At 43.2% G+C, this 15,240-nt stretch overlaps 1 protein-coding gene across 1 annotated transcript in view; it reads right to left on the reverse strand.

Moving 5' to 3' along the window:
- SETBP1 (SET binding protein 1) overlaps positions 1-15,240 on the reverse strand; it is a 360,576-nt gene that overhangs the window by 95,368 nt on the left and 249,968 nt on the right. Inside the window, 1 exon segment of the mRNA XM_023510262.1 lies at positions 1,366-4,825. Within this exon segment, the coding sequence (XP_023366030.1) occupies positions 1,366-4,825 (3,460 nt within the window).

Below are 15,240 nucleotides of genomic sequence, written 5' to 3' on the forward strand. Positions count from 1 at the left end.
TGTGGGCCATTTATCACCTTCAGCAAATGCAGAAGACACAATTGCTAAATGGTCTCTGCACCAGCCAAGGGGAACATCAACCACTAAAAGGATGCCCCAAATTGTGAAAATCTGGAGCAACCTTTAAGTGGTTGCTAACTCATAATCACATTGCTTCCTGAACTCTGCTGGCCTAGAAAATGATCCTAATTGCTCACGAATAGCCTGCTCTTACCTTCACTAAGGTGTGAGTGGTACACATCACTCTACCCAAAGCTTAAACATGGATGACTGGTCTCTTCAAACCAGGCTTTGACCAGAGGATTTAATGTCACCCATTTTCATTTGATTCCCACCTCTTTGCAAAGGGGGAACATAAGAAATTATTTTAGCTTCCACAACTCCTAGAAAGAAGGATATACTATTTTCCTGATCAACTAAGTGCTCTGGTTTTGTATAGGAGTCTTACCTCTTACATGAGGCCTAGGGAGGGACAAAGTGATACTTTGGCAGAAATGTTAGGCTTCCCAGGGCAGGGAAGGATTTGTGTGAGTGGGAAGGTTAGCAAGGAAATTCTGCCAGCCACTGATGAGGATGAGGGTCTTTCTAGTAGCAACCAACACTGTAGTTTAGACTCGTGAGCAAAATCCCACCCCAGCGGACATGGTAAGAGACAAAGCAGTAAGGTCTCCTGAGGCAGGAAACACTCAGTACTTCCCAGCCAGGCCCTTTCCCATTATAGCAGGGAAAGACAGGTGTCTGAATATAGTCAAGACTTCCCTTTGCAGGCCCGCCCAGACTGCCTTATCAAATGCCCAGGGAAAAGAGAAAACTACATGACCTGAGGATGTGGTTCCCTGATCAGTTAGATGCCAAGATTCATTAGCGATTAGCTTGCAGTGTTTCTGCAGTGGCCTCGCACCTAAGATGCATGACCTCTGAAGCAAGCATTCCAGATGAACTAGGTAGTCATTCCCTTCCAGTCTTGGTGTTCTGAGGATCTTGGTGATATTCCTACTAAGCTTTAGAGCATTCATTCAACTAGCAAACTACAGCATTAGATGAGACAAGGACCCAAGGAGAGCATTTTAATAAAAAGCGTTAACTGTTCACAGGCATACTTATAGCCCAGGCAGCTATTGATACAACCTCTGGGTCCATGATTTCTCAAGCAATGGCACAGTTGAGAGGAAAGACAATAAAGATCAAGCAAACTGTGCAGAAAATGTGCAGCAAACTCAAACGTATGAGGACACCCATTTTCATTTGATTCCCACCTCTTTGCAAACTAGGGAACACAGGTACCAAGGATGCCTGGCTTCTGAGATGCAAGCCCAGCAATTAAACAAGTAGATTGTCCAAGTCTGAAGACAAACTTGGCCTTACCTGGAGACAAGGTGGAGTCATAAGAACCTCTCTCCTTGCGGTTCATCTTGAAGGCTTGGATGTCCTTTTCTCTGTACGTCCCAAAACCTTCGTAGCTCCTCCTTTTACTTCCACTCACATCACTGTCCCACTTGTCACTCGAAGGGGTCAGTTCACTGAACACGTCCAGGTTCTCTGATCTTGTGCTGCCACCGTCCCCACTGCTGCCAGAGTACCTTTTAGTACACGAGTCCACAGGCTCACTGCTCAAGTCGCCTTTGTCCTTGGCTGGCGTCCAATGCTGAGCATCAGAAAGCGACAGCGTCGACAGGGTGTCCACCTCGAAGTTGCTCTTAGAAGCTTTGTGGCTGGCTTCGCTGTGTTGGTGCTTCTGTTTCTCCTTATGCTTGTTCTTCTCACTCACCAGCGGGAGCTCTTTGTCTGCGCTACTCAGCCGCTCGCTCAGGATGTGGCTGGAGAAGCCTGTGGCTTTGCCTGTAAAGAGACCACTCAGGTTGTCGTGGGTCCCTAGGATCCGGTCTTCCTTGTGCTTGTGCTTGTGTTTGTGTTTCCTCTTGTGGAGCCGACCGCTGGACAGACTGGCACCGCCTACCTTGGGAGGGTTCAGGGATGGCTGCATGTCACCCAGGCCCATACCAACGGGTCCTGGCAGGTGTACGCCATGCTTTGCTTTATGCTTAGCTGTACCAGACATCTTGACGTGGGAGCTTGTGTGGAACTGAGGTGGTGGCACTGTTGGCCTCATGAATGGGGAGGCTGCTCCGAGCGTGTGCGATAGGTACAAAGGAGCTGGGTACTGACCATAGTAACCAAGGTTCATCATAGGCATTGATGTGTAAGGCATTCCATAGGGTGCATAGTAACTTCCACTGGGAATAGGGTAGCTGAACCCTTGTAAAAAAGGCACCTTTGTCATGGTGTCATTGGTTTTTGCAGGCCTACCACGCTTCTTCTTTGACTTCAAGTCTGAAGTCCTACGAAGATAGAGCAACGGGTCATATTGGATATATGGCACCGGGTAATAGTGATCAAAATTAATCCGAAAAATGCTGGGATATGGGTTCTCATGGTAAAAGGTGTAACTCCGGTGGGAGATCCTGAACACCTGGAACTTGGTGATGAGTTCCTCCAGGTCTGCCAGAAACTGGAGGTCATCACGGTTTTGCAGGCTTTTCCGTTTCCTCTTGTGCTTTGGCTTCTTGAGGCTTTCGTGGGCCAGAAAATTGTCCACAATGAGATGCTTCTGCCGGTGGCCATGCCGGTTCTTTGTGCTGGTGTCGGACGCAATGGCCTCCGGGTTATCCAAGGAGCAGAAATCAAAAGAATACCTCCGTCTGGATTCCGAACTCTTCTCTGCTTGGTCAGACGTGCTGTTGTTGTCTGTCCCGATACCACTGTCACTGGGGATCGTCTCCTCACTGTGGGACTCGCTCACAGGGGACAGCGTTATTTCCTTCAGGGAGCCAATCTCGCAGAGGTGGGAAGGGGAGTTGGCCATCAGCCGGGGTGGAGACAGCTTCCAGGTCCCACTGTGAATTCCCTTTTGGGTTTTGGTTGGAAGAGCACTGATGGGCTGGAGATTTGGCATAGTTTTCAATTCTGAAAAATTGGTTTCGGTGCTGGCGGGGCTCAGGTTGCCATGTGACCCACCTAACTGTGTTGAAAGGGGGTGCATAGCTGCTGGTGAAGATGCCACGAGTGACTGAAAGTTGGAAGGCACGGCTGGAACGTCCGGCTGGCTAGAAACAGGCCTTGGGTGCTTGATGGCTGTTTTGGGTTCTTCGGATGGGGGCGGCAGCTCTGTTCTTGGCTTCCTGCCCCTCTTCTTGCCGATGTAGATGGTTCCCCTCTTGCTGACATTAATCTGCTTGCCCAGTTTGCTTTCAATGGCTGCTGCCCCGGGGCTGGTCTCCGGAGGAGCTTTGGCCTTCAGAGCAACACTGCTGGAGCAAGACAAAATCTGGTTCAAGATATTCTTCCTCTTGAGCGTCTTCATCTTATTGATGGTTTTGATGGTCTTCTTATCCAACACACCGAGCTTTCCAACTTTTTTGTGAAACTTCATCTCGCTCATGGCTTTGTCCTCTCCTGGCACTAGCTGGGCCAACTTCGCTAAATTGCGTCGTCTCTTTCTTTTCTTGGTGCCAGGAAACTCTCGGCTGATGGGACTGACTGGGCTGGTGGAGGTGCCCTCGTGAATCGTCTCCACTGTGAGCAAAGGCTGCTTCTTTGGTCGTCCCCGCTTCTTTTTGACCGGCGTGATCACAGTAAGACTGTCTGTGTTGGTGTACAGAGGGCTGGATGGGGTGATGGGGTACGCAGACGGGGGTTCCACCATCAGTTTATCCGAGGTGGCCATGACTGCCTCTCGAAGCATACTGGTGGGTTTGGGTTTGCTGCACGTCCACCTCCGCTTTGCAGCAAATTTTGGATGTTGGATTTCTGGCAGCTTTCTCGATGGAGAGTGATCTGTGCATGTTGGAGGCGTCATGACCATGGGTGGCTTCCGTGGCTTGGGGACACCTCCTGGGACAATTTTCTCAATATTTCCACCAGTTTCAAGGCCAGCCGAAGAGGACTCATTCTCTATCATCTTACCCAACTTAGGGACACGGGGATCCTTCTTAATTCCTTCAGAGTTGGAAAGTATCCTGTTAACTACTTCACTGCTCATAGCAAGTCCGGAAGTCAGGGCTTTCTCTGGGATAATCTTTTCCACCACTGCTTTAATGGACTGTCTCTTCTTTCTCTTATGACTGGTTGGATCTAGAGAGGGTGCCTTGATGGGAATGGTAATCCGGACATGACTTGGGTCGCTTTCTGGATTACTAACAGAACTCACGTTCTGCCTGGCTGGTGATGCTCCTTGAGCACTGTCTGCAGAGTAGCCTTCCCTTTTCCCTTCTGTGTTGTCAAATGCCTTCTGGGCATTCTTGACCCAATCCAGGTCTGGGTTTGGGATGGACTGACTTATCACATCCTTTTTACTGGACTTTTTCTTGCTGCCCATAGCAGGTGGTTCTGGGGGCTCCTTTGTACCTCCTCCATCTTGATCTACCAAGGGTGGAAGCCCATTGCATTCAGCAGAGCTGCTGGGTGGGGCTGGTGGACTGTGGCTGCTTGGGGATGGAGCCACAGCCCCCAAGAGCAGATCTTTGCTGTTGTTGGACAACTGACTCCATGTGCTCCCTGCACTGCCTTTCTTACCCTGGGACTTTGTAAAGGAAGCCACGGGCTCAAGAGCTGGGATCTTGCTGGTGCTTGCAGTTTCTCTACCAGACTCTGGACTGATGAAGCAATTCTGAGTGGTGGGTCCACTCTCAGAGTTGGTGGACCAGTCCATGTGGTTCTGGCTGCTGCTTTTTTGCTGGTGCTTTGGTTTTAAGGTGTCACCGGTGAAGTCCTGCGGGAGGCCTGTGTCATAATGGAGAGTTGAGTGTTTCTGGGGCCTCTCGTAAGCCTATGGGTGGGTCAAGTGGAGTGGGGTGGGGGAGAGAGAAAGAAAGAGAAAGAGAGAAACAAAGATGAGCATGTTGGAACTACTTAAAATTTAACATTTGAAAGTTGGAAACAAATAACCATGTGAACCACCTTTAATTCCAGAATGTTTTACTGAGGTTTTCTCAATTGCAGTAGTAAAGATATATTGCACTGGTTTTGAACATCAGTAAGGATACTTTAATTGTTGTCTTTTCCCTCTAAAAAATAGGAACTGTGACCTATCCTGGTTTAATAGAATCTGAGAATAAGAACTATTCAGAAAGAGGAGAAAGGGGCTCTAAATGTCACTTGGCTCAACACCTGCATTTTACAAATGAGAGAACTGAAGTCTGCACAATGGACAGTCCCACTGAGGGTGGCAGAGCCCATGAGAACACCTGAACTTTCTAATTCCCCATATTCTTTTGCCCAGTGCCAGCTGCCTCTTATCTGGCCCTGCTCTTCATATGCACGCGTTTCCTTGCTCCCTTCTATTCCAGTTCATTTCAGCTTGTACTTTCATCCGCGAGTCCAACATCTCTGCACTCAAACAACAAGTAGCTCATAGGAACAGCTGTCACCAGTAAAAACAGTACAGGCTGAGCAACTAAGGGGTGAAGCATAAAGACTGTGTGGGAGAAAGTGGGCCTGTCAAGGGCATTGGGAAGGAATGAAAGAAGAAAAGAAACATGAAATAACTGTCCTGAGCCTTCAAATCTGCAGACTCAAGAGAGTTGCCGTGTTTGGGGTTACCATGCTAAGGAATCCTCAAGCCTAGATGAGGCATTTATTGCTCTCTTGAGTAAACTCTTGGATAGTCTCAAAAGGAACCTTGAGTATCCTAGACAAATGTGCTGGGGAAAAAAGTCATTGTCATTCAACATCACTCCTCTGAAATTTGTCAATTGTGTTCTCCCCTACGTGGACTCTAAATGAGCATCTTCAGCACCTTCTAAGGACTGACTCTCCAGCTAAAAGAGGGCAGGACCTGGTTCCGTGGCACAACATAATCAGTGTCTATAAAACCTCACTGGGAATGGATGGCGAACACACTGTTTTGAAATACTAAAGCTCCTTTTAACATAAATATGCTCTCACTGTTTCAGATCGACTTTAAACTGTGCTATTAGTACAAGAAACATTCCTTAAAGCTCACTGTAAATCTGATTTATACATAAAGTAGTAAATATACAGGACACATTAGCCCAAGATTTGTGACAGAAGCAAAAATATTAGTAAACTGAAGAAATCTTTGAATAATATCCCCATTGAGAAGTATATGATGACTGGCTTAGTGAATTTAGGAAAGCTTAGACTATGATATCTGTTTATCTATATATCTGCTTATGTATAAATGTATCTATCTCTATTTACCATTACTGCTATAGAACTTATGCTTTATCAGAAAATATTCCTTATTGGCCCTGTTAAAGAGTCAAAACCCAGATGGCGGAAAGCATTATGGATAAAATTCAGGGTAGTGATGCAACTGGGTTTCCTTCACGCTAACTTCTGGAAAACCTGGGGTTACTGCCTCCCTCCCTAATCTTGTAAAATGCTGCTTAAACTTAAAACAGTGCACTATATATTCTAAGTGTCATGAGATAGCTGCCTCAAGTGCAGCCCAGAAGAAAATTAAAAAAAAATAATTTTTTAAAATTTATCTTGCAATTTATAGTAGAAACACCATCACCATCAAAATACACAGAATTATTCCTGCCGCTTGAGGGTGTTTCACACTCGTCGTCGCTGTGGACATAGGGTGTTATTGCATTTTTGGCAAAAATATAGAAATATCATTCATGGGATAAAATAAGAAGTACCCCTTGTCTTTTGTGAGTCAGGGCATTGTGAACTCGTGCATGTATTTGTGTTTTGGACTAGAGCTGGTGCTCTGTGTTTACTCAGGTATAGAAGAGGACTTGGAGACTAATCTTCCATTCCTTAGAGTCACAATATATTACTACTCATCCTGGGGCATCTTTGAGAATTAGTGGGGTGATTATTAAAAGTTACAGTGGGGCAAAATGTGTAATTGTTTTGGACCTGAGCAAAACCAGCCTATTAGTCACCCACTTTCCTCCCACCCTTACCCATTCCATTTCTCTAGTTCTGGGCACTGAGGTCCACAGAAGGGCTTTATGATGAAGCAAGCATTGAATTTTGGTCCCTGATGTCTACTACTTTTGCTCTGTTGTTTCATGTTCTAGATCTTGGCATTGAGCAGAGTCCCTGACTAATGCTGTCTTCATGTTCTGGTCTCAACTCAATCCCAGGGAGGCTCGCCAACCTTATAGAAATACCTCTATTATAAGTTTTCAGGTAACTCCCAGCTCATCTTTGTTGCGCTGATCATAGATGTAACTGTGCATTTAACATGTGTGTTAACTGAATTAAACGCCTGCCTCCCTCTCTAGGTTGTATGCATCATCACAGAGGTACCGAGCACAGCACCCAACACACAGTAGGCACTCAGTAAACATGTACTGAATGTACATAGGAACATACATTTTCAGTGGATATTTCATTCATCAGCAGTTAGATCAATGGCCTATGTACTGCAACATGTTGTCTGCAAACATAGTCACCACCTCCAGCCTAATTTTTTATGCCATACATACCTTCTACATGTGCCGCTGCCTCTCCTAAAGATACTGCAGCCCTTATATAGCTAGGCAGTATTTATTTGTATACTCTTCTGACTCTCTCTCCTAGATGGTAAGTCCTTATAGCTCAGAGACAGTCTTATTTATCTTCTTATCCCCAGGGTTTACTACAAAGCCAAGAATCCAGAAAGTTCTTGATAAATGTTGAATAAATAAATAAACGGATAAGGTGCCTATTACAATGGGAAAATGTATGGCTGGGCAGAAAAGACAGTATACCACTGATTGCTCATTTGATAACGGCTCCTAAAGAAACTATAGCACTGAAATGTATTAGGCATTGAACAAAACATCCTTTCCAAACACTTAAGGACTAAAGGTGCCTGTAAGGTAACTCCCCTTCAATGCAGTTTTGACTGTTTCTATTCCTTCTCCCCCATCTCCTAATTGTTTCACTTTCCAATTAATTCTGCCTTTGGGTAGGCCCTGTGTCTGTTGGGAGGGTGGATTTCACCCTGGCAATTGAAAGGTGGGGCCTGTTCACTTACACCCAGGGCAGCCCAGCTGAGAGTAATACAGTTAAGCATGCCTGGTCTCCAGTGCTTCCCTGGACCACTGCCTGTGCCCATTGTTCTGGCCATTTCAGCTGCAATTTGCCCTGCTGGGAGCGCTGAGCAATCAAAGTGCTGGGTGGACAAAAGGGAAGCGCAACAAAGGAGCTGGAGTAACTGGGAAATGGTGCTTTGAACTCCTCACTCTGATGGGCAGCAGGGACGGGGCAGGGAGGACCCAGAAGGAGTGCTTTCCCAGAGGTCCAGGAATAGGCCTCCTGCAACCCAAGCTGATGGCTGTTATCCCATTGCATTGCATGGAATCCCGGTTCCCCAGCTGTCAGCCACAACATGTGATACACCCAACAGTGAGGCTGCCAGTTCCAATATGTCTCTGGATGAGAACTGAGCCGTTGCTCCATCCAGACAGAGAAGGACAAGGCAAGTTGCAAGAAACAGGACTCTCAGGCTTTGTCTCCCACCCCAGTGGTCTGGGGAGACGACTGCTAATCGGAATCTTTGACTCAGGTCTTCATTAATCTATGCAGCATGTCTCCCCTTTAGACCTCTCCCCTGAGGTTTTCTTGATCAGTTTGTTGTTGACTCCTCCCACTTTGGATAAGACCTGAATCTTAGCCTTTCCAGTGGTTCTCAACCTTCCTAATGCCGCAATGTATTTTCATTGTTACAAAGGGGTCGAGACTCACAGGTTGAGAACCGCTGCTTAGACCATCCTCAGCAGGACTGTCTCCTAAAACAACAGCAAATGAGGTAAGAGTCCATTTTAACTAGGTATACAATTTTTCTGGGAACCTTTTAAAACCAAACTCAGCTCAGCAAATTTCTTGGGTGCTTCCCGCTTCTCCCCTTACTCGCCCCCCAAGGGTGGAGTGTGGAACTCACAGTTATTTTGAAGGTGTGGTTCACTTAAAGAAAAGTGTTTTCCATGCAATTTTAGCCTAGGCCAAATGTTTTGTCAGTGAAATTTTGAAAATGCTAGGCAGATTTGCTCTTAATGTATGTCTTTATGGAAGCAAGTCCTTTTGTAATGTAAAGAATTCTTTTGTAAAGTAGATGCCTAGTCTCTCCTTGATGACTTATGTATAAGTCATATACACTGGAATTTTGTACAAGTCCGGTTTCTTTTCAAAGACAACTTTTTAATTTATTATTTTTAAAAAACAAGATTAGATCTCTAAGAAAAATCTTAAAAATCCACTAAAAAAGGAAGAAAAGACGTGACCCAGCCTTATCTTGGGCTTACCTAAAGGAAGGTTCATTGCAATGAGAGAAGGTGGTGATTTTAATCTGACAAAAATCATATAACTCATCAAAAAAGAAAAAAAAAAAGCATGACTCTGTGGGGGATAAACTACTCTTTTGGGTTAGCTATGTCTGTGCTACTTTCTGCTGACACCAATAATTTAAATTTACTGTTTGAGAGATATTTTGGTTTACATGAGCAGGAAAATATGCCTGGGTATGGAGCAGGAGGGAGGCTTCATCTCTTAATTTGGCACATCTTGCTTCTCAAGATGTGGTCTTGGATCACTGTTTTGGAATCACTTAAGGTGCTGGTTATGAATACAGATTCCTGGACCCACTGTAGGCCCACAAATGCAAAATCTCTCAGGGCAGACATAAGGAACATGGATTTTAACAGGCTCCCCAGATAATTCTGAGGTACAATCAAGTTTTAAAACCACTGATCCGGCTGGGCACCTATAGCTCAACCGGCTAAGGCGCCAGCCACATACACCTAAGGTGGCGGGTTCGAATCCCCAGCCCGGACCCGCCAAACAACAATGATGGCTGGAACTAAAAAATGGCCGGGCGTTGTGGCGGGCGCCTGTGGTCCCAGCTACTTGGGAGGCGGAGGCAGGAGACTCGCTTGAGCCCAGGAGTTGGAGGTTGCTGTGAGCTGTAATGCCACGGCACTCTACCCAGGGGGACAGCTTGAGGCTCTGTCTCAAAAAAAAAAAAAAAAAAAAAAAAAACCACTGATCCAATGTTTTAACACCATAATTTCTCTGGGGTGGGGCTCTTCTGTGGTTGGTATGATCTTCACAGCACTTTTTGGTGATAAATTTGCAGAGCCAACCACCATCGGCCTGTTAGGATATGCAATTTGGCAACAGTGTACATTCCTGTTTTTTTCTCTGAACTCTTTGTAATTTACAGAATAAGAAACTCTAACATAGCTCCATGTGTAGTTATTCCAAGTACAGTTCAAGGCAGGGTGGACAGAAGAACCAATAATATGGGTGGATGAGAAAGAACCAGGCCTGGGGGTGTTCAGCACCTTCCACCCTGGGATTTCTATTTCCCCAGTTCATCCAGACCAATCCCTAGAGCTTTAGGGGGATCTGGCATTCCATCTCTGAGGCTAGAAGCAAGTGCTCAAACCTCAGCAAGAGGAGATAAGGAATGCAACCACAAAGTATGTGATTAAATTTAAGGTTCTCAACTCTGTATGTTTCAATCATCCAGAAAGCATTGTAAAGATCAACATACCTGGGATCTGATCCATGGCAATGAAATAAATGTTCTGCAGGTGGGACCTACACAATTGTACTTTTTTCAAAGCTCTCAGTTGACCCCAAGGAGCAGAAAAAGCTGAGAACCACTGGATTATACAGAAGGCAGGGTCTGGGTTAAGGACTAGTGAGGACTAGAGAGGCTCTGACATTATCAACAGATGTTCCAGCTCAGCGGTTTTCAAGTATGTTTCACAAAATCCTAGGATTTTGCAAAGATATTTTTGAGCAGTAGCCAATGGATGGGGCAAGAGACATGCTTCAGACCTTCCTTTTAACAGGCCTCAACTGAGTGGACCAGCCTAGCAAAAAGTTTCATTTAAGAGAGAGAAAGGATGAAACGGTTCACCCTTTTAGTCTCATAAATAGATGGAATGCATATGCCAGCCTCCTCTGAACTTTCCCAAAGATTCTCCCTTTAGCTTAGTTCTTTCCTGAATTTACTATTGGTAGGCATAGAAGAATGTCGCAAAGTATCCTATTTGAACCCTGGTTTTATGACTCTCTGATTCCCAGGGGCACAAAAAAGCTACCCAGCTCCTGAATGGGTATCAAGATTCCAGCTAAATAAGAAGCCATCCTCACATACTGTCACTCTGGGAAGTCACCTGAATATCATTTTCATAAGTATCATTCTTATTTGCTATTTAGCAGACGTAAATGATAAGAAAGCACTCTTTTTTAACTGGAGGTGATAACAGCTCATATAAAGACAGAGGCCCCTATCATAAGTCTTTCTGTATAAACAGTAATTCTCCAAAATTAAAAATGATGACTAACTTGGTTTCAGTCTAGATGGAGTAACTTTTCCATGGAGAAAAATATAAAACTACACAAAACATACGAAACAACTAAGACAACATGGGCTGTGAGTCTCAAGAAGGGAAATTCATGAGGCTCCAAAGCATCTCTAGTTTTCTGCCTGGGAGCACTTCGTACAGCAGAGTCCAGATAGCTGAGATTTCACTGGGCAGACAAAACAGAGATCAGAGTTTCGGGTCCTTGAAGGAATTAATATTTGGGGGATAGGGAATCTGAGAAGAAGGAGCTATGTAGAAAGAAACTTCAGAAATCCTCACAGGGATGGTCTTAGGTGTTTGGACAAATTTTAACCTTTCATTCAGGGCAAGACCCCATGAAGCCTAGCAGAGATCATGACAAGAGGGCTACTGCTCAGTGTAGAGTCCTTTAGTCACGCAGAATTGGGCATGTTGGATTTCTGAACAGCCAGAGTGAGGAAGCTTTAATGAATACCCAGACATTCAGTTGAGAGCCCAGAGTGGTATGACTTAACAGTAGGATTAAACTGACTCTAAAATAAAAGCTACTCTAGACCCTCCCTAGCAAATTCTAAAAAGAATCTTCAATAGGATACAGCTGATCTGCCAGTAAGTTAACTGCCTATTAGAATAAAACTCAAAATTCTTTTAAGAAAAACAAGAAAATCCAGATGCTTTAGAATATAGCGTTCACAACATCCAGGATAATAATAAAACTTATTAGACAAGCAAAGAAGCAGACAAATGCAATCCACAACCAGGAGAATACAAGCTGGTCCAGGGCCATCAAAACAGCTATTATGAGAATGTTCCAGTATTTAAAAGACAAGTTACATATAATTGATGAACCAAGGGGAAATCTCAGTATTTAGATGGCAACTACACTAAAATAATCAAATGAAAATTCTAAATCTCAAAAATACAATATCTGATGTAAAATAATTCACTGGAAAGGCTGTACTGCTTCCATAACTTTATGGAAGTCCAGCGAACTTGAAGAGAAGGAAGTAGAAACTATCCAAGCTGAAAGACAAAGGGGAAAATAATAATAATTTAAAAACAGCACTTCAGTCACCTACAGACTGAACATACTTATAATTAGAATACCAGATGGAAAGGAAAGAAAGAATAGTGGATGTAACCTCACATAGCTAAAAGTTCACCAAATCCCAAGCAAAATAAACACAAACAAATCCACATCTCAGCACATTGTAAGCAAATTGATAAAAACCAAAGATAAAAAGAAAACTTTAAAAGAAGTCAGTAAAATCAGATAGATTATTTATCTTATTTGTGAACAAGAACAAAGATAATGCCTGACTTCTTTTTAATAAAAATGTAAACAAGAAAAAATGAGACAGCTTAAAAGACTGAAATAAAAACACCATCAACTTAAATTTTTATAACCAGTGAAAATATCCTTAAAATAATGGCAAGATAAAGATATTCTCAGATAAATAAAAACTGAAGTAATTCATTACTGTCAGATCTGAATTACAAAAAAAGTACAAAAGGAAGTGTTTTTCTTTTAAGGTTAAAGGGAGGTGATACCAGATGTAAACTCAAATCTACAAGAATGAAAGAAAAGTGCTGAAAAGGGGAAATATGTGAGTGTAGATTATATATTTCATCCTTGTTCTTTTTTTTTTTTTTTTTTTTTTTTGCAGTTTTTAGCCAGGGCTGAGTTTGAGCCCACCACCTCCAGTATATGGGGCTGGCGCCCTACTCCTTGAGCCACAGGTGCCACCCTTCATTCTTGTTCTTAAAATATTTAAAAGGCAATTAACTGCTTAAAGCAGAAATAATGATAAATCAAACAGTGTAAATCTTCAATAATAAAACAAAACAAAAGAATACATATAGAACCATCTATTTCTAACATTCGTGTATGTGAAGGGATATAATATTAGTTCAAAGTGGACCATCAGACTAAGGGTATACACTGTAATCCCTAGGGCAATCACTACAAATAGGACCAAGTGGTTTATCTGAAATGTGAACAAAAGGAAAAATACAGAATGTTAAAAAAAAAGCTTTATGACTTTAAAAAAAGGGCATAAAAGCAGAAAAAAAGAACAAAAAAAGATGGAAAGGCTCAGTGCTTGTAGCTCAGTGAGATTGCTGTGAGCAGAGATGCCACAGCACTCTACTGAGGGAGACATAATAAGACTTTGTCTCAAAAAAAAAAAGATGGAAAAAAGAGAGACTACATAGCAAGATGGCATACTTAAACTCAACACTATCAGTAGTGAAATCTAAAAATAATAAAAATAAAATAAAATACAAATAATAAAAAAAGTCTGAAGAAATCAAATTTATATAAGGCAAAATAGGCTTCAGAATAAGAAAGTATTACCAGGAATAATAAGGAACATTTCAAAATGATAAAGGAGTCAAGTGATCATGAAGAGACAATAATCCTAAATTTGTTTGCACCTCATAATGGAACTTAAAATATATAATACAAAAACTAATAGACTTGAAGGAAGAAATAGCTGATTCCACAATTAGAGATTTTAATACTCTTCTCTCATTGATGGCTGAACCAATTGACTTAAAAAATTTTGAAAAAAATTAAAAAGCATGGAAGATGTTACCAACACCATCGACCAAACTAGCCTCACCCAACAACTGCAAAATACCTCTGCCAAAATATGCCATAAAACAAATGGGAATGAGGAATGAATGATAGTGTATCAGTGTCCTCCAACGTCATTAGAGAAATGTCAATTAAAGCGACATAGAGATACTACATACTACATACGTAGCTAAAATGAAAAAGACTGACAACATTAAGTGTTGACAAGGATGTGAAACAACTGATACTCCCTTATTTTGCCACAGGGAGGGCAGAATGGTAAAAAGAATTTTGGAAAATGTCTTGGCCATGTCTTTTAAAGCTGACTTAAGACCCGGCAATTACACTCTCTACCCAGGAGAGAAGAAAACGCCCTTACAAATAGATTTTTATAAATACTTCTCAGCGGCTTATTCAGAGTCTTTAGCAACAGTTCAGGTGTTGATTGACAGGAGAATAGGCAAAATCATCAATAAAAGAAACAAAGTATGGACACATTGGGCACAGGGAGAAATCACACACAGACATAACTGCTGAGCAAAGAAGCCAGACCTCCAAAGAGCATTTGGTGCAGCTCCACGTACATGGAAAAATGAATCTATTCTGGCAAACATCAGACTAGTGGCTGCCTATGGGGAGAGGTGCAATGGGATGAGGAATGGGAATGAGATGGAAGGGGGATGGGAGGGTTTCTGGGGGTTATGGGCATGCTTTGTATATTGAGAGGAGTGTGAATTACACAGTAGTATGTGTTTGTCAAACCTCTTTGAACTGTCTCAGTTCTGTTTAAAAAAAAGAAAAGTCAAAAATGAGAAAAGACATCCAAAAATAATCGCTATAAACTCCCTATATCCAAAACACACATACCCCCCAATGCCATGCAGGACAAAGTGGGAACTTCTCCTTTCCAGTGAACACCAAGGGTGGCCAGCAGCTCATTGTTTCCTCTTCCCAGGATCTTGCTCTCCCCTCTGTGCAGGGAGAGCAGACACAGTTGATCCCCAAACAGTAAGGCTGAATCAGGGGACAGGTGCCTGTGGCTTCTGCCTGCGCTGTTGGTCTCTCCTCTCCTGTCCTGGGGCCAACAGGTAGACAGGTGAAGCCTGTCTTCACCCCAGCCACAGATTCCACCTTCCTCCAAGGTAAGGAAGGAAGCTTGACAAGAACCTTGCTCACAAATCAAAGTTAACGCTGCCCCGCCTCCTCTGTAAATCATGTGAGCTCCATCTGGGTAATGATTCCTCCAGTGTAATTCCCTATTAAGAGGCTTTATCTGGAGAGATAAGCAGCTGGTTTCTGTGTCACTAATTGCTGTCTGCTGTGATTTTAAAACATCTGCACCAT

Source organism: Otolemur garnettii, unplaced genomic scaffold (assembly GCF_000181295.1).
Source record: "Otolemur garnettii isolate 467f Iridium unplaced genomic scaffold, OtoGar3 scaffold00012, whole genome shotgun sequence".
Classification (NCBI taxonomy): Eukaryota; Metazoa; Chordata; class Mammalia; order Primates; family Galagidae; genus Otolemur; species Otolemur garnettii.